This window comes from Hemibagrus wyckioides, linkage group LG03 (assembly GCF_019097595.1).
Source record: "Hemibagrus wyckioides isolate EC202008001 linkage group LG03, SWU_Hwy_1.0, whole genome shotgun sequence".
NCBI lineage: Eukaryota > Metazoa > Chordata > Actinopteri > Siluriformes > Bagridae > Hemibagrus > Hemibagrus wyckioides.
This window is the reverse complement of record NC_080712.1, coordinates 24,097,863-24,116,718: the sequence shown is the minus strand read 5'-3', so window position 1 is coordinate 24,116,718 and position 18,856 is coordinate 24,097,863. Positions and strand designations below refer to the sequence as shown.

The 18,856-nt window shown below is 37.8% G+C and overlaps 2 protein-coding genes across 2 annotated transcripts in view; both read left to right on the top strand.

The window, feature by feature from the left end:
* prkn (parkin RBR E3 ubiquitin protein ligase) overlaps window positions 1-18,856 on the top strand; it is a 113,150-nt gene that overhangs the window by 9,080 nt on the left and 85,214 nt on the right. The window lies entirely within an intron of this gene.
* LOC131351199 (uncharacterized) lies at window positions 1,398-12,098 on the top strand. The gene is made up of 3 exons (XM_058386487.1): window positions 1,398-9,135; window positions 9,847-10,617; window positions 10,906-12,098. Exons 1-3 carry the CDS (start codon window positions 9,039-9,041, stop codon window positions 11,079-11,081), a joined length of 1,044 nt encoding a protein of 347 aa, XP_058242470.1. The 5' UTR covers window positions 1,398-9,038; the 3' UTR covers window positions 11,082-12,098.

The window sequence follows — 18,856 nt, the reverse complement described above, 5'->3', positions numbered from 1 at the left end:
AACTGTGGTTGTCAAGGGAGACTATTATTCTCCATCCCACCCTTTGAGCAAGGCTATTATTGCTCTCCTGATGCCCTGCCATAGATATATGTCACAAAATATTAAGTATTGGTGGCACCAGATTTATACTTTGCTACCATTTATTAGTGCACTTCTAGAAAAAATTGTCTAACCCTGTACATTTTATACAAAAATCACAAACAGTTATTGTACAAGCTAGGGTAGAATGTGATGTGTGTTTGTCACTGAATATTTCTTTCATTATAAGGGCTGATCATATTTTAATACATGATGAGTGGTCATATTTGGGCTGATTTGTTTGATTTCCTTTCAAATCAGTAATTTTTCTATGGAAGGAGAAATGTCTCTAAAAATGTCTATAAACAATCTTTTATTACAGTTGTTTAGTTTTTTTATTATGTACAGTATGACCTGGACCACAGTCTGGACATGTGCTTCTGTTAAGTGTGTAATATTTCTATAAATTTAAGCTTGTGTACTCTGCTGGTTGCTTAGAAATCCAAGCATTTCCTTAGACTGTAGTTAAATATCAGTTCAATCACCGCGCATGCTTTATTAGTTGTACCGCTAGCAGGTATCTGAACCTTCATCTGACACCTGACATACTAGAGTTTTATTTTTTCATAGATCTTGTTGGTAATGTTGGCACCTCTGCTTTTAAAGACTTGTACTGTTGTTGATTTTTCTAGATAACTGGCTCATACAGTGTAGGAAATGGCAGGCTATTTGAGATTGCTTATCAACTTGACAAGATTCGACTCAAGGTTGCGATGGCATTTGGGATGACAGGAAATTAAATTTTTGCTTGAACTATATATTTAATGGTCTAATAGTGGAACCAGTGGATTCTTGGATAAATAAGAACAAGACCTTGCTGGCTGGAGCTACAGATGGGTGACAAATTATAGGAGAAAAATGCTGGGTCAGTTTTTGCTGCTGTAGTTTGGCTGTAGTTTTTCTTTTGGAGATCAAGCAGTGCAAATAAATATTGAATATTGCATATAAAGATATTCTGATTGATCGCTTTTATCTAAGGATGAAGCATTTCTAGAAATCATATGCTATGGCCTTCACAGCCACCAGACCCTCAGTACGATTGAACACCTATAGGAGATTTGATGGATGAAGTTATACAAGAAGTCCCTCACCATCAATACCTGAGGGGTTTTATGTGAGATATATATATATATATATATATATATATATATATTATATATATTTTATATATATTTTATATATATATATATTTTATATATATTTTATATATATATATATTATATATATTTTTAAATATATATATATATATATATATATATATATATATATATATATGTATGTATGTATGTATGTATGTATATATATAGAGCATAGCTCTGGAGAATTTATAGAGAAGTTTGTTGAAGCCATTCTGGCATACTAACACACTCTTGGTTTTTCCTTCAATTGATAACTCATCTATATCAAACTGTGTGTGTGTGTGTTTGAGAGAGAGAGAGAGATAGGGAGCATCACAGTTTGCCCATTCTGCTTTTTGCCTGCACCCTGAGGACCCCAATCCCATTCGCCGACCACCTAACTTTGATCCATTTTCCCTGAATTAATGTTTTATTGTTTAGTCAATGATTAGACCCGCAAATAATTTCACGGTTCGTCTGCACCAGCTAGTGAATAGCCACCTGAAATGCACAGAGCGCTTTCTGCAAATGCCTTGCCGTATAATTAAAACCAGAGGATGGGGTCTGGAAAACAAATTTTGCCTGAAATTGGAATTGGTTACACATTCTCTCATGAATATATGCTCCAGCATCAGACTCAGACATGGGAGACGAGGAACAGCAGGACACAGGTGTGATAGCTGCTGAGAAATAGTGAGAAACAGGAAACAAATCGAGTGGATCTTGAAGATTAAGGAAAACTAATGCAGCTTATAGAGTGAGATACGGCAGTGTAAGATTCAGTCACCAGTGCCTAGCTAAGCATTTCCTGTAGGATCTGTTTTGAAAATGGGATGTACAGACGTCCCTGCTTTTTGACATGGAAATGCATCCAGGGACGGTTATTTAAACATCATATGTGCAATTTTGTTAGATTGTGGCATATATTATTATTATCACCCGTATCAAGTCCGGGGATACATTACGGCTACAATTAAAGCATTTTATCTGTCTATGTCTTGGGTAATTTTTGTGTGGCTGGGTAGATATGGAGGCTCATGTGAAATATGTTTAGTTCCTCACAGCTTAGCCATAGAGAGTGATCATTTTTCTCTTATATTTTTATCTAAAAACAAGATGCAATTGATTTGTCAAATATAATAAGGATATACACACATGGGGTGCATTTCGATGTTTATTTCTGATTTGCAAGGGTCTGGACAAGTGAAATGACCCCACATTTATTAAACACGTTTGTGTGTGTGTGAGAGAGACCAATAATGGCGCTTCAGATGGGATAAGTCTTTCTATGTAGTATTTCCTATATAGGAAAATAATTCGCAAAATTTGGGTGAAAATGAATTAAAAAAGCTTATGAAAAATGTATTTGTGGTTACTTACTGTAATCTGTAAATATATGAGAAATATAATCTTTGATTACGTTCTAATTTCTACATTTTAAATGTATACTAAAAATCCATTTTTTAATTTAATTTATTTATTAGTTGCCACAAATGTCACACCTCTAGAAATTATTATGAACAAAATTTCACTGAAGCATTTTGTTATTTAGTTAATTTCACACTTTTAAGTTTACCTCAGGATTTACCCATGATACCTTTGATGTAAATATAAAGTGACGCTGAGGCTAAATTCAAGTTCAAGCTAAAACTTCTAAGTTCAAGTTTTGAACATAGTCACTTTTACAGCAATAATGAATTCATTTAAAGCAACAGTGCTGTAATAAACCTGTTTTTTTTTTGCCCCCACACAAATTAAGGTGAAGGATCGTTAGACTCAAGGTGTGTTTGGAGTGAAACATAAGATGGTTCTACAGAAAAGAACCTAATGCTTATTGTTAAGTATGGTGAAGGATTTTTGATTTTTTTTTTTCTCTTTCAAAGACCCTGGAAACCTTGTTAGGATAAATGGCATCATGTACTGAATGAAAAACCAGCAGATTGTAAATAAAAAAAAATCTGTCTGCCTCTGCCAAGGAGCTATAACTAGATTGGATTTTCCAGCAGGGCAAACACACACCCAAATCCATACTAAAGTGGTTCAGTGACCACAGAAACAAGCTCTTGACATCCTAGTTCTCTGACATAAAACAGTGAAACCTGTGGGGTGAGCTGAAGAGGAGAGTCCACGAGACAAGAGAGGACTGAGAACTAGAGAGGATGTGGAGAGATTCTGTACTGAGGATCTGGTCCCAAATTCCTCCATCTGCTCGATTTAATATAATCAAGTCTTATACACTTAATTTGAGGCCGCAGTCCCAAGCCTGGATAAAAATGGGAGGGTTGCGACAGGAAGGGCATCCGGTGTAAAACCTTTGCCAAATTGTGCTGGTCGATTGATGCGCTACAAACAGCGGACCCTGCAAGTGTGCGGGACAAACGCTGAGAAAAAACAATACTTACAGTTTGAGATTAAGCGCATTAACCAGACATTTTTTTGTAACTTCTTTATTGTCTTTCCCACTAATGTGGCTTCTTGTTATTTACTTTTTTTACTCAACTCATCTTCTGTGGTTTATGCATGGCACTACCACTAATCTGACCATCTGACCATATAGGAGAATTAATATTCAAAGGTATTTATATACTAAATGTATGTGTTTGACTACATTTTTTTGGCTAAAAGGTACAAGGTTGTGTTTTTTATTATCTAAAAAGGCCAATGTTAATTTTTAAACTTTGTGTGCTTATTGGTATTTTAGTGTATTTTTAAAAAAATATGTTTTAAATATCGCTTACATATTTTTTTATATCTATGTAGAATGTCTGTAGCTGCTCACATCAGAATTTTATACACTGATGCTTGCTTACAAAGCCTAAAAACAGAACAGCTCCAACTTACATCAATGTGTTTAACACACCCCACACCACACCATGCTCCATCTGGACTGGTCCCACCATCTCTCACAGCACAAGGAAGACACTCTGTTCTGGCCCCTAGGTGGTGGAAAGGACTTACCCAAGATGTCCAAACAGCTGAGACACTGGCTGTCTTCAATGATGTATAAATAAAGACCTACCTTTTCCTGAACTAGCACTTTAAAACTTAGTCTATAAACAAAGTTTATTTTTTTGATTTCATTCATATTCCCTTGACTTTAGTGAACCAGTATCGATGTATTCATCGATAGAGACTTCAAAACTCTTCTGTAAGTCCCTCTGGATAACAATGTCGATAATGCCTTGAATGTAAAATGTACTTGACTAAAAGATTTCTAAAAGCGCCCAGCACTAGTGACTAATAACTCAAATGGAGTTGATAGCACTGTGGCCTTCAGATGTCATTTCTGATCCTGAAGATTCCCCAGCCATTCTGTGCCACAGAGATGCCGTTAATCTATCTGTCAATCAGTGATTTAGCCAACCGTGGGTCTATGAGCTCATGTATGAGGAAGAGGGCAGTTAGAGAGCTGTCATGTGATGCAGCTTGAGCACCAATTAGAATAGATGGCTGGAGTCATGTGACTATGTGTAAGCCTTCCTGGTTAGAGAATCAGCAAATGATCACATTGAGGGTAAATTAGTTTAAAAAAAATTGCAGTTCTTTTTTAAATAGCAGGTATACTAAAGAATGATATTGTACACAGGACCAGTAAAGTCTAACACCCTCCTCTCTTCCCCCTTTTTCTCCAGAATGATGGAGCAAATGCTTGAGCGATGTGGTGTATTCTGGCCAGCCATGTGTGCATGTATTGCTGTCTTCCCAGTCTCTGGTGGGCTGGGCTCTAGGCTGAGAGCCACCGTCCTGATGCTTAATTAGCATTGTTAATGATCCACCTCTCTGCCCAGTCTGAGTCTCTGATGGAATTGTGACAGACAACACGGCAGTTGCATCCAAAACCATCAGCCCCGTTTGGCTTGCTTGGCAGTTTATCAGCCCTTGTAAAATATATCTCTATTTAACCTGATCCAGCAGAGAGTCAGTATAGGCTTTGATATTAGCAGAGATCAGTAATGTTTCAGTGTACAACGCTATATAGTGATGAATGACCTTTCAAGGCTGTTGTTCTGAGTCTGACTGATGTTAAGCACACAAGGCTCAAGTGGAAATCAGTGGAGCAGCTTCAATACCTTGTGGCTTTCTGACCTGGCTACATGTTTCAGCTTTTTGTGGTAGAATGCATGATGGCTTTGATTCTGCTTGAACCATGCAATAATAATGCATTGCAGGTAGCTGGTTTCTGGACCTTATTTCACTGTTTATCCAAAAAAGAATGAAGGATTAAATTTGCTGGGTTTTTTTTTTTCAGACCACAGTGGCAGGGTTTCCTCAGCAACTGCTCATATGTATACCATGATATTACTACATGAATCATACAGGGTTACAGTATAGGGCCAGGCTTCCCATATGAAAATAAAATCTGTAGCCTTTATATAATCAAGCATCAATGAATTAGAGTTTTTTGAGATTTGAAAATCGGTTAGTTACAAAGCACAGTTTTACTGTAGCCACTACAGCCTCTACAGGATCCAGGACACTATTTACAGGGGAACCTCGGCATATGAATACCCTCTACTTATGAATTTTCGCCTTAAGAATTGAAATTTTGCTAAAAATTTGCTTCGGCATATAAACGAATCGATCCGAAGTTGCGTGTATGTCCGGGAGCTGTTGTTTGCATCAGTGGAAAGCCAAGCGAAGCCAACCAGAGCGGGTTTGCGGATTTGATGTTTTTTTTTTCCCAGTCACTGAAATCTGTTTCGAAAGAGTCAACCCATGATTCCAGCGCTAGCTTCTGCATGTGTTCAAAAGCTACTTGATTTTTCGCACATTTTTTTTAGTTGACAGATTGGTGGTGTGGGTGATCTGTTCTATTTTTAGCACAAGCCTGGTGGCATGACTTCCCGTGAGGAACCTTGGCATGGAATGCTTGGCTTGGGTCAGTTCTTTGTAAGAAGCCATACAGTTTACATACGCCTGGTAATATTGGTAATATTTTTGGGTGGCTGGACCGGATTATCTGCATTTACATTTATTTTTTATGGGAAAATTTTGCCTTAAAAACTCGCCTCTAGATTCCACTGTAGCCGAGGTTCCACTGTACATCCAGCTATGGAATGCTTTACCTTTAGAAATAAAATGCACTTTAATACACTGTTGTGGGTGACTTATTAGCTTAAGGAAAAAAAAAAAAAACAGTCCTGATGTGCACCATGCTCTTCAGAATGATTCTGGATATTGTTCTGTCCTCAACCAGACAGAGAAGCCCTGACCTTGTTTCCTTTCTGATGGCAGGATCTTGTATTTGGCTCCATCACGTTTGAGCTAAAGCATGTCCAATGCTAAGCCATAAAGGATATGAGTAAGGTGGTGGCAGAGGCTTATCAAAGTATTTGCTCTCCCCAGTGTTCAAACTGTTCTGGAATGCAGAAATCAATCTTTTTTACTGTTATGGTGGAGTGAAATTAGAGGCTATGGGGGTTGGCAGTATTTTAAAACGCTTTTCTCAGTGCTGTAGACGGTTTTTATTGCTAATCAATGGCCAGAGGACGACACAGGCTCTAGGGAATCTGACATGCAATGTCAGCCAACGTTCTGGAAGTGATCTTTTTGGGGTTTTTTGCAGTTCTAATGCAGGGCTGGCATGAAGTCGCTTCCTCATCTCCAGCTACCAGTTACAGTGAAGTGCTTGATCAATATGTTTAGGTTCTATTTCAGTCAATCTAACTTCCAGCGGATTCCTGCTTGTGCATGACTGCATGCCTGGCAAGACCAGTGATATAGACACAGTACTAGGAATAAATTCCTTCTTCTCCTGATGTCTTCTTCTTTTCCTTCTTCTCATGATTCTCACTGCATACACATTCACTGATGTGTATGCGGTGAGAACACCGCATACACATCAGTCTAACAGTGTAACATTTGTGACCCTAGTCAAATCTACATGTATCCTGTCCTGCAAAGCAGGAAGAGATTCCTAACCAGTGGTGGCTGGTGCTAAAAAATTTTGGGGGGTGCAAACAATCTTAAAATCAAATTGTTAGTAATGCAGGACTGTAAATGACCATTTATCAGGTGATTATGTAACATTACTGCTAAGATAAAATATTGAAAATGTTATTTTTAAAGTTAACTGTTAAAGCGTGCAATTAATATACTATGAATGAGTTCAATGTGGGTATATTATCAGTAATGAAGGTAATCATTAAAAACACACACACACTGGAAAGTTGCCTAATCACAGGCCAGTGGCACTATTTGAAAATAAATTTTGCTGTTTCTGGCTTGCAAATTTCTCAATAACCTTCTAGTTAAAGCTTACTGAGTGTAAGCTCGACTGCCATCACTTGACTGCTGCTGAATTTGCAAATTGGGTCGATCTGGTCCAAGCTCCTTGATTTTTTTTTCTTCATCTGAACGCCTTGTGAAAGGGTATTTTTATAGCTATAACCAAAATTTATTTTATCTCAAGATATTTTGCTTGCATCCACATTAATCAGTACCTGCCCGTTTACTGACAATCTGCTGAGTGCTAATGAGACTCGTTGAGAATGGTCCAGTCACATGAGGCCTAAAAACGCTAACAACAAAAATGGGTGGGTTCAGAGAACAAAGTGTTGCACCTCAAGGACATTTGAAACAAGCCAAGTCACAGCTCAAGCCCCAAGTCACATGCTTTTCAAAAGTTTACGGAGCTACATACATACTCATTTGTTCGGCACGCGCACACACACACACACACACACACACTAACAGTGAAATAGTACGACTAAATGATTTTATTTCATTATTAAAATATATAATTAATGTTAATGTGTTAAAGTAGCAGTCTTATCTGTTTAACTTTAAGGGGGCGGGGCACCCCAGCCCCCCTATTGACCAACCGCCACTGTTCCTAACAACTTCTATTATCTCTTTTGCCACCATTTTTTTTTCTGGAGAATACTCCATGGTGTCTATTTGGATAGAGTTGGTTTTATATATCTCATTCATCTGCAGCACCATTTCTGAAACCATCAACCAATCGGTCTTAGCCACCAGTGGGCCTGGGCATATGTTCAGCTAAAGTGGTCAAGTGGGCATACCTGTCAACTTAATTGTGAAGAAAATATGGAGATGGGTGATGGGGAACCTGTAGAATTTACAGTCCCTACAGGAGTTTGTGTTTTTTGCAATCGCAGAAATTAACACAGAAACAGTTGTTTAATTCAGTATTATTTGTTTAGTGCTTCTAACAATAGACATTGTCTGAAAGCAGCTTTACAGAAATATATAAATTCAGAATAAAAATTAAAAAGTTTAAAAATTTAATTTGGAGTTATCCCCAGTGAGAAAGCCAGGTGATGGTAGCGAGGAAAATTTCCCTGAGGTGTAATGAGGAAGAAACATTGAGAGGAAACAGACTCAAGAATTTTGAGAGGAAACAGACTCATTTAGAATTTTGAAAGCAGTGCAGTGGCATGTCCTGGACCCTCCTGATGCTACACGTTTTTCCTAATGCACAGTGCTCTACTGGTTATGCAATCAAAAGGAATCTGGGTTGTTTAGATGCTTTTTGCTCATAGACATATACAGTTTTTAAATATAAATGATATAAGAAAATTTGTAAAATATAATAAATGAATAACTCAGATATAGACGGCCATCATTTTTTTTATTTTAATAATATAAGCATTGATCATATCTGTGAGGGTGAGAGAAGATTAGAGCGCATGCGCACTGGCTGCAGCGTCACGTGACGTCGTTTTTGGAACGTTTACTTTCAAATGCAAAAGTGTTTTGAGTTGAAGGTCGCAAGATTTGGACTCTACTTTGCGATTACTGCTACACCTCTCCATCACTTTTATTCCTACAACACTTCTGGGATTGGACTCCTACACCGACTCTGCACCACCAGCGAGGATGAACTTCGGAGGAGAAGACGCGCTACAGCGGCAGGACGCGGACCTTCAGCCCGGATCGAGCGGACTACCTGACTACTACTACGACCCCTGGACCGGTGAGTTACTGAGTTTTTACCTTTTTATTAAAGTAACAAGTGCTTTAGTGAGTAAAACTGTGTTAAAAACAGCACTAAACAGGCGGAAACGCGATTAGGGATATCGTTTTGTATGGTTAGACAGTTTTGGGGAAAAGCGATCTGTTCGTTGTTATTTGGCTAATCGATTTATTTACATGATCATTATCCTAATGTTTGTGGGCATAAAGTGGTCTAAAATGGATAAAGTTGGACCTTTAAGCCAAAGTAACTGGGAAAATTAACACATTTACTAAAAGTTTACTAAAGTCAATCGGAGGAGGAGAAATATTAGCGAAGATCAGCTAGGCGGCTAGTTAGCATAGCTAATGTGGCTAAATAATTGTTTTTCCGTTTTCAGAGTTCATAAAAGCGATGAGAAACATCGGAGTAAACACTGATGAAGTAAAAACTAACCCTTAATAGACATTAATCTAGTTTAATCTGAAGGTTTTTTTCGGGGTTGATTTAGCAGTGAGATAAGTTGGTCATGTGACTGTCTACATTTGCAGCTAAAACGTAAATAGAGAGAATGTATGTAGAGTTATAGGAGGATTACTGTAATATAACTTGTACATACTGAGTGATGTTTTTCTGCTGTACAAAACAGATGCTGTACTATTAAACTAAAGGTTTCTGCTTCCTATTGTGAGTTGTGCAGATGTTTCTCACTGTTTATGTCTTTTGACACAGGGAGACGACAGGAACAAACGCCTTTTGGTCGTTTTCCTCAAGATGGAGGTGATGAGAATGAGGTGGCTGTGAGGAGCTCATCCCCCTTTAGGAGCCCATCCCCATCCTTTAGGAACCCATCCCCACCTGCACGGAGCCCATCCCCACCCTTTAGGAACCCATCCCCACCTGCACGGAGCCCATCCCCACCCTTTAGGAACCCATCCCCACCTGCATGGAGCCCATCCCCACCCATGAGGGTCAATTTACCTATTTGGGACCAATCACCTGCAAGGAGCCCATCCCCACCCATTAGAAATCCATCCCCACCTACATGGAGCCCATCCCCACCCAGGAGGAACCCATCCCCACCTACATGGAGCCCATCCCCACCCATGAGGGTCCATTTACCTATTTGGGACCAGTCACCTGCAAGGAGCCCATCCCCACCCACAAGGAACCCATCCCCACCTGCAAGGAGCCCATCCCCACCCACAAGGAACCCATCCCCACCTGCAAGGAGCCCATCCCCACCCACAAGGAACCCATCCCCTCCTGTAAGGAGCCCGTCCCCACCCATTAGGAACCCAAACACGTTAAGGGCACCATCCCCTATAGGAAGTCCTTCCAGGATCCCACGCCAGGATCCCACACTAGGATCCCATTCCATCGTTGTGTTGCGCGACATAGAGTCTGGTCAGCCTTACGTTCCAGCATCTGTTACTTTTCATGTTTGGCGCCAGCGAATAAGTAGGAGGGATGAAGAGGAAGACAATCAAGTAGTCCCTTCTGGTGAGAGCCATTAGAGTAAGAAATGATGAAGTAAAAACTAACCTTTTCAGTTGGGGGGGGGTGATATAAGTGGGTTATGTGACCATCTACATTTGCAGCTAAAACGTAAATACAGAGAATGTATGTACTGTTGTAGGAAGATTACTGTAATATAACGTGTACATACTTTAGAGTGATGTTTTTCTGCTGTATGAAACAGATACTGTACTATTAAACTGAAGGTTTCTGCTTCCTTTTATGAGTTGTGCAGATGTTTCTCATTGTTTATATCTTTTTGATGCATTCCAGCTTATCCTGTTCTAGACCAGCAGAAAAGGTTGAGGGATGAAGAAGAAGAGGAAGACGATGAATTCTTTTCTGCTAGTAGACGACAGCGTGTGGATCCTGAATGGGAGATGCAGGTAGTCACAAGGTCCCTCCAATTACCCGTTGAAGCCATTCCTGAACTAAGCAGACATCTTTAAGCTATCCCCAAATATATCGCCTCATTTTCATCACCCCATATTCATCATGTGGTAAGTATCAGTGGTAGGTATCTCTGGTAGGTATTTGGCCTCTAGTCTATAGCTTTAGTCTGTTTTTAAATTTGTAGTGAATATTTCACCTCCAGACTCCAGCAGTAGTCCTTTATTTATGTAAATTATTAAGCTTTTAAACATGTGAGGTGGTAAGAATCAGCTCGATACCTTCTTTTCTGTTCTGTTGTCACGAGGTCATCGTTCAACCTTCTTCCTCTCGCCTTGTTTGAGCAGGTATCCAGGGGATTCTTACCACCATCACTGTGACTTTAACATAATTTTTGTAAAATAATAATTAAAGAAAAATAGGGTAAAGTAGTTCTAGCAATTATGTTAGTTTATATATGTCTGGTTAGTGTTAAATGTATAGGCTTATTACTGTAGTATGTTGTACATTTAGGACATATGAATTAGTTTTTATTATAGAATTTATATATATTTTATAAGTTATATATATTATTGCAAATATTTATGATGTTGTAAATATGTATATATGAAGTATTTAAGATTAAGAGTTTAAGATTAAGTTGTATAGAAGTACAGCCCCTAACCCCCGTCTAAACCCCACTCCCAACCCCCTCCACTAGTTTAGTGTGTTCAACTACTTATACCACAACGATAAGAGTTTCATTTATTAAATATTAATGCTAAATAAGAATCTCCTAAACATACCAATTACTTTGTTAAACAGTCTAAGTTTTCGAATTTATACATTATTAGTCTCAGATTATGTTCAACACTATATATGAACTGTTAATAATTAATATTAACATTAATAATGTAGATGAAGTAATTCATATTATAATTAATATTAACCAATACAGTAAAAATACAGTACATTAAAAGAATAATAAATAATAGCACTGAAACATTTTACAATAATACACACCTTTTAATGCACAATTCAAGCATTCGTTGTGGTATAAAATATTGTACAGATTATGATAAGTTATGTTTGCTGTAAAATAGTTAATAAAAGTTTATTTTTCTTCAACACTCATGTCAAGTGTCTTTCTTATAACACACTATAAGCATTTCTCATTTCACATATAATTACAATGTAGAAATAAACTTTTCTCCCATAAGCAAATACATTCCTGCCAACAGTCTGAACATGTTAAATCTGTATAATTAATAATCTGCTGTTGCCATAATGCCTCATAAATTGATAACAGGTTCATCTTAAGGTGAAATTTTACTATTACATGTTTAAATTCAATCTCACAAGCGACTTTACTGTGTTTACTGATGAGACCCATAAACTAATGCAGTGTGAGGAAGAAACATCCACTCTGAATATGGAGGGAAAGATATCAGAGAGATAGACAGGAGGGTTTACTTCCTTTCTGTTTATACATTGTAAGAAAGTTTCCTTCATTTCTGGTATAAAAACATGTACTGTTCTAGAACTACAGACACTTTACTGTGAAATACTGACAAAACCATTTAAAATAGCAACTTACTAAAGTGGCATTTAATATAGCTGTCGAGGAAGGGGTGTGCTAAAAGCCGAGAGAGAGACAGAGAGAGTAGCCCAGTCTCTCTCTCTCTGTCTGTGTGTGTGTGTATGAGTGTCACCATAATAGTGTCACAATACACAATAATCAAATAACCAATAATCAACTTAATTTAACTCGTACACCTCAATGAAAAAAAAAAAATCTCAAAAAGGTAAACCTGGAGAAGAATAATGCTCTTGGCAGTGGACAACTTTCTGGAGAAAAATGCAACTGCGTGGAAAAAGTTCCACCCATGGCTCCTGTTGCTGAGGTGACCATGATGAAGAGTATCAGAGTGTTTTAGGATGGGGCCAAGGTGAGGAGTTTAAATGCTTGTGGAGTTTAGCTTTATGAACCTGATAATACAAAATGATCTCCAAACAAAGCTGATATTAAGTTCCTCTGACATTTCTAAAGATCCCTCAAATTAAATTAAATAACTCACAAACGATTCCTAGTCATTCATTAAATGCAAAATATTAAGCGTGACAGTTTTTTAAAATCCTGTTGAAAAAAATGCTGTTAACTTTTACCTGCTGATATTTGATATGTTTTTTTTTTCAAGTTTTTATAGTACTATACACATACAGCTCATGACACCATCATGAAATTTGAATCAGGGAGAAATATAATATGAAGCTATTCACAGATTACACACCTGATGTAGACTACACCATGGTGTGCACTGAAACAAGCCTCAGACCATAGTTTTCCTGAGGACCAGGGTTTGGTTCTTTGAACTGCTTCCAGACTCAAAAGCTGCTGTTGTCCAGACAGATGCTCAAAAGCTATATGAGAACATGGGTTACAAGAAGGTCCGAGAGTTTGTCATGCCAGAGCTGCCTGCCAAGATCACCAACTTCACTTTATTTGAGTACAGGCTTGACCTACAGTGACCTGAAAAATAAATGAAAAATAAAATAAGCCATTCACTTTTTCTGTTCATGTATTTCAGTTACATCAGTGACCACTGTAAATACTTGAATGTGGAAGGGGATAGTTGTAAGATTTTATGTTTATTGAATCATTCCAGGCTGAAGATAAAAATACATGAAGTGATGGAACTTCTGTGTACCGTTAACTCAGCATTCAGACATTAATATAAATCATGATCACAGATATCCTGAGATATATATCCCAAAGATATTCAAGTGCATGTGACCTGTTTTTCCTCAGATTGCACTTTTCAGCTTACATTCTTCTGGTTTTACATACAGTATAACCCATTTGAAGTGTTTAAGTACTGATTGAGTGTTTTATAGTCTTACATGATTTCAGTTGATAGATTATAGTTCTTTTTAGGAGAACTATAAACAGCAGTAACAGATTTCTGTGCTTATCTTCATGTAATTATTGCACTGACCCCTTAGTATGCAGCCGAACATTATTCAACAAAAAGTTGTTTTGTGTTTGTGTAATTACCCTAGGCTTAGGAGGAGCTGTTTCGTTAGATAATTCCTTTTTTACGGATGAATCTAGGACCTTAGTTAAAGACGAAAAAGCTCATGGGATATCGTACAGGAAGTTGCAGCAGTTGCGAAAGTGTTACGTCTTTTTCTACTGATGCCACGTAAATCAGTTGCTTGATTATTCTTTAAAGAACAGTTGAACAGTTTGACTGTGTAAGGGTAAGCTTTTATCTAGATTTTGATGACCTGTATTGCATCATTTAGGTGTTTTCAGTGTCTTATATTCTCACAGACATAACAATTCCAAATGCATCTTAAAATAGATCACTCAGATTATACTGCTGCTCTGTAGTTCTCCTGAATATACAGCAGTACTAGACAGTATTAACTCTTTGTGTATGCAGCAATGTATCTATCCGCTCTTGCTGGTTCCCTATCTCAGGTGGGGTATCAGACCCGGGAGTGGCAAGACTTGGAGGGAGTTGTACTCGACAGGTGTCAGAGAGCATGAAGGAGCTGTGTGTGTCTGTGTGCACTGGCTTCAGACTGTGCTGTTTGGACTATTTATTCTCTTCCTATTCCTGTTCAGCTCTCTCCTGGCCTCTGTTCTGTGTCTTGGTGGACTTCTGCTGATTGGTAGGTTCATTGTATCCTGTCTTCTTGAACAGGGAGTACAACTCGGGCTCAGCGAAAACCTGCAGGACATTCGAGCATCCTACATGCACTGGGGTCAGGTCAGCTGGTTCTGGGTATCTGAGTCTAAGGGTCCCTTATTGGGAACTGTGGCAATATTACCCTGTGTGACAGAGCTTGGAGCATGGGAGTTGAAACGTATCCCAGTAAGAAAGGGCTTTAGGCACCGAGGCCTTGCCAAAGCACTCTGTCAGACCACCCTGCAGTTTGCTGCTAAACATAAAGTAGAGAGGGTGCTGCTGTTCACCTCTATGGTGCAGGAAGATGCTCAAACTCTACCACAGCCTGGCTTTCCACAAAGAGGAAGAGTTTGTTTGAGTTTAAATATGCATATACGATTTGGACTGATTAGGATAACAATGTAAATAACTACAGTGTTGCATTTCCCGGTGTCCAGGGGTGGACTGGCCATCGGGAGCACCGGGACATTTCTTGGTGGCCTGACGGTTGTTCTGACCTGCCGCTGTGCACTCAAACACCTTGACGTGCAATAGGCTGGTATGCAGATAGGAATGAATTGACGGACCTCTCAGTCTAGTTTGTGTGTGAGTCTTCGTCACCGTACTGACATTTCCATGGATTCCACTGAATGCATACTAACTACATCATACATCACGTCATGAGGTTCTCAACATCCATGTGCACATGCCTAACCGTGTGATTATTGCCACTTCTGATGGTTATCTGGTGCTTTAACTCTGTTGCTTTCTCTTGCATTTTTTCCACCATGCTGTTTCCAGTATTAAAAGTCAAGGTTCAAGGGTCTACTATTACATGTGATGTAGTAATGTAGTGAAATGGTTTTCCTTAGTTACTCATTCCACAGTTTAACAACAAAGATAACCAACAATAAACTAAGGGCATATTCATACAAAAAAAATAGATTGGAATAAAATATAATGGACATATAATAATATAATAAACATATGGTAAGATAGATGAGTGTAAATAGAGTTCAGTGTGAAGAATATGGTTTGTATTGAAGTATACAGCGTGTTTAAAAGTTTCTACATTGCAGGTTGTTTGTGCGTGTGTCTGTGTGTGATGTAGACTCTCTCAAGAGGCTCTCCTCATTCAGTAGCTGGATTGCCTGTGGGTAGAAACTCCTCTTGAGTCTGTCTGTGTTGGGGCTCAGGATGCTGTAGCACTTCTCTGAAGAAGAGTCTGGGTCTAGGTTGGTGAAAGTCTTTGACAATTCTCCTGGCTCTTTTCCTGCATCGCTGGTTGTAGATTTCTAGAAGAGCTGATGGCCTTCTCTGCTTTCCTCACCACTCTGAGCAGCATCTTTCAGTTCTGGAAACTTGGATCAGTTTATTCAGGTCGTGATGCTCCCCCTGTAAAAAACAACAACAACAACAAAAAAACTTAACCTGAAATTGTGAAGAAAATTGTGATCCTGCAGCATTTGCATTCGTGCAACCATAAAACTGATTTTATTCCTCCACTATTGCTCGTTTTTGTTGCTGTGAATTATGAACACATAACTTGTGCAGTGACTCTATGAAAGTAACTGAATTTAAAAAAATTCATTGTGAATATTTCATTCACAATGAGCATAAAATTGAAAAGTGTTTCATTTGAAACACGTCTGTGAGACGTATGATGCCGATAACTGCACTTACCTGCTGAGTGTGTTTATCACGACAGATTTTCCACCACAGACTCGCTTATGAGTAACAAATGTCATGGAAAGTCATGCTAATCAGAAATGAATAAATCCAAAGTTGATATGTTTTAAGATGGAATGGAAAAATTTGATTGTATTGAGACACAGCAATCTGAGAACTCTACAGATGATCTGAATCAACACAGTTATGTTACAGTTTCAAAATGACAACCCTTTTTCCTATACATGCCCCACATTAACCTCTCTCCTATTATTTTCCCATGTTCTCATCTTATTATTATTTCTGCCGAGAGTCCAGCATTTATTTTCTAAATGTTGAGTACAACTTAACTAATTTTAATTAGCTTCGACCAACTGAGTCACGGACACTGATTTTACACAATAAACAGTAGCATCGCCTCTTTGGGTTCTGATCATCTGCACACTGGCTCATCACTTACATGAGTGCTTTCCAGCATGAAGGCATGAAAACTACAAACCTCTTGCATGGTCAAGGTTAGTCGGGTTTAGTTTTGATTAAGAACACACTGGTTATGCTGATAAGTATTAGATGTGGACTACTGATCAGAAGGTTGTCAGTTTGAATCCCAGGTCCACTAAACTGCCACAGCTCAGCAACCCCCGAGCAAGGCCCTTAACCCTCAATTGCTCAGTTGTATAAAAATGAGATAAATTGTAAGTCAGTCACTCTGGATAAGGTCATCTGACAAATGCCAAAACTAGCTAGCACACAACTAATTAGAAATACACTAGAATTATCAGATGTGCTGTTTTCCCAAGCTGGGGTACTTCCCATCTCCCAGTTTACCCCCAATCACCCCAACGTCAGGCACCGAAATTAGGCTTTGCATTTATGGGTAATAATGTGGGATCATAATCACTGCCGCTGAGGATGAACCCATGTAGACACCTGGATACACATGTGACTGCTGTGTATAGAACTACTTGGAGACTATGGTGCCGGATTTGAACTGCTGTTGCAGCGGTTGGTTTTGCATTCAGGACTACATTATTGAACATTTGATAGCTTTGGCAGGAAGGAATTAGTGTTAAATCTAAAATTAATTCAGAAATTACGTGATTTTTAAGTTGCTCAAAAGCTTCTTGTTACACAAGTTCTACTAAAGGACATTATTTATAATCACAGTCTCCTGTGTCATCCAGATGAGGATGGGTTTCCTTCTGAGTCTGGTTTCTCTCAAGGTTTCTTCCTTAACATCTCAGGGAGTTTTTTCTTACCTCTGTTGCCTCAGGCATGCTCATTAGAAATAAAGCTAAATTTTATTTTATTTTTTTTTATTGTAAAGCTGCTTTGAGACTGTCTGTTGATAAAAGTGCTATACAAATTAAATTCAATTGAATTTAATGTTAGATCATTTTCTGTACAACTGCAGAAGCACAGACATATTACAATGACTAAATATTTAACCAGATGTTTATTATATTATTATTATATTATTTATAATAATAATAATAATAATAATAATAATAATAAATAAAAAAATATTATTGTTATTATTATTATTATTATTATTATTATATTGCTAGATTTTTATATAATAATGTATGTATTTTGAAAAGTAGGAAAAAAGGTCACGATAAATAAAGTAAATAAAGTAAACCAAAGGCTAGAGTCAGGACAATGTCTCTCACTGTATATAGGTCCTTGTGCCACAATATCAATGATTGTAGTTTAATCTAAACAAATTAATTCAATTTAATTTGATCATTCGATAATGTGATCACATTGATGTGTGAAAAATGAGGGAAAACCAGATGTTCATGGAATACTAAGTTTTATCTAGGAGGAGATGTTTTATGACAAAAGCACTGCAAAGCATTTGGATTAGTTTCTGCTGTAAAATATTGTATATTATATTAAATATTTTATAAACGTCACAGCAACAAAACTGGGAATATCAGTACATGGTGTGAAGACATTCCCAGTGTTCCCAACATAAACTACTTCTATACTGGGTTTCTTTTTAAATCTATGTTGGCACACTGGGCTTTTGGCAATAGAGATGGACAATATAACAATAACAACAACACAATTCCATGTTATTTTTTGTTCTATTTTTTTTATTTCTATGTTATACAGTAAGCACCTTATAGTTTTGTTAGCAAGCTGCCAGCAAAAATATGACAAGCAAAAAAAAACTGATTTTTACCAGCTATTTAAATGACTGTTAAAATTGAAAAGGAGGAAACTGTAATAATTCTAGTAAAATCTAGGAATTTTTAAGATTGCATTTTACATTTGTCAAAAAGTCTGAGACTATTTTAACATCAGGAGAATGTTTTAACATCAAATCAAAGGTTTGGAAAAAAACATGGGAAATGATACCTGAAATGATACCTTTCTGAGATTTGACACCAAATAGCAGGTGGATTTTGGCTCTTGCAGCAGAAGCGTGACGCTTAATCAGTCACTCAAAAAGCCACCATTTACAAACATCCACTGGGGAACAGCGCTTTCACATTCTGTCATAA

Bases quoted from the DNA above. Each gene is read 5' to 3' on its own strand.
- LOC131351199 (XM_058386487.1), top strand. From the start codon at position 9,039: ATGAACTTCGGAGGAGAAGACGCGCTACAGCGGCAGGACGCGGACCTT. The intron at 9,136-9,846 runs GTGAGTTACTGA...CTTTTGACACAG, and splicing joins CTACTACGACCCCTGGACCG to GGAGACGACAGGAACAAACG. The intron at 10,618-10,905 runs GTGAGAGCCATT...GATGCATTCCAG, and splicing joins CAATCAAGTAGTCCCTTCTG to CTTATCCTGTTCTAGACCAG.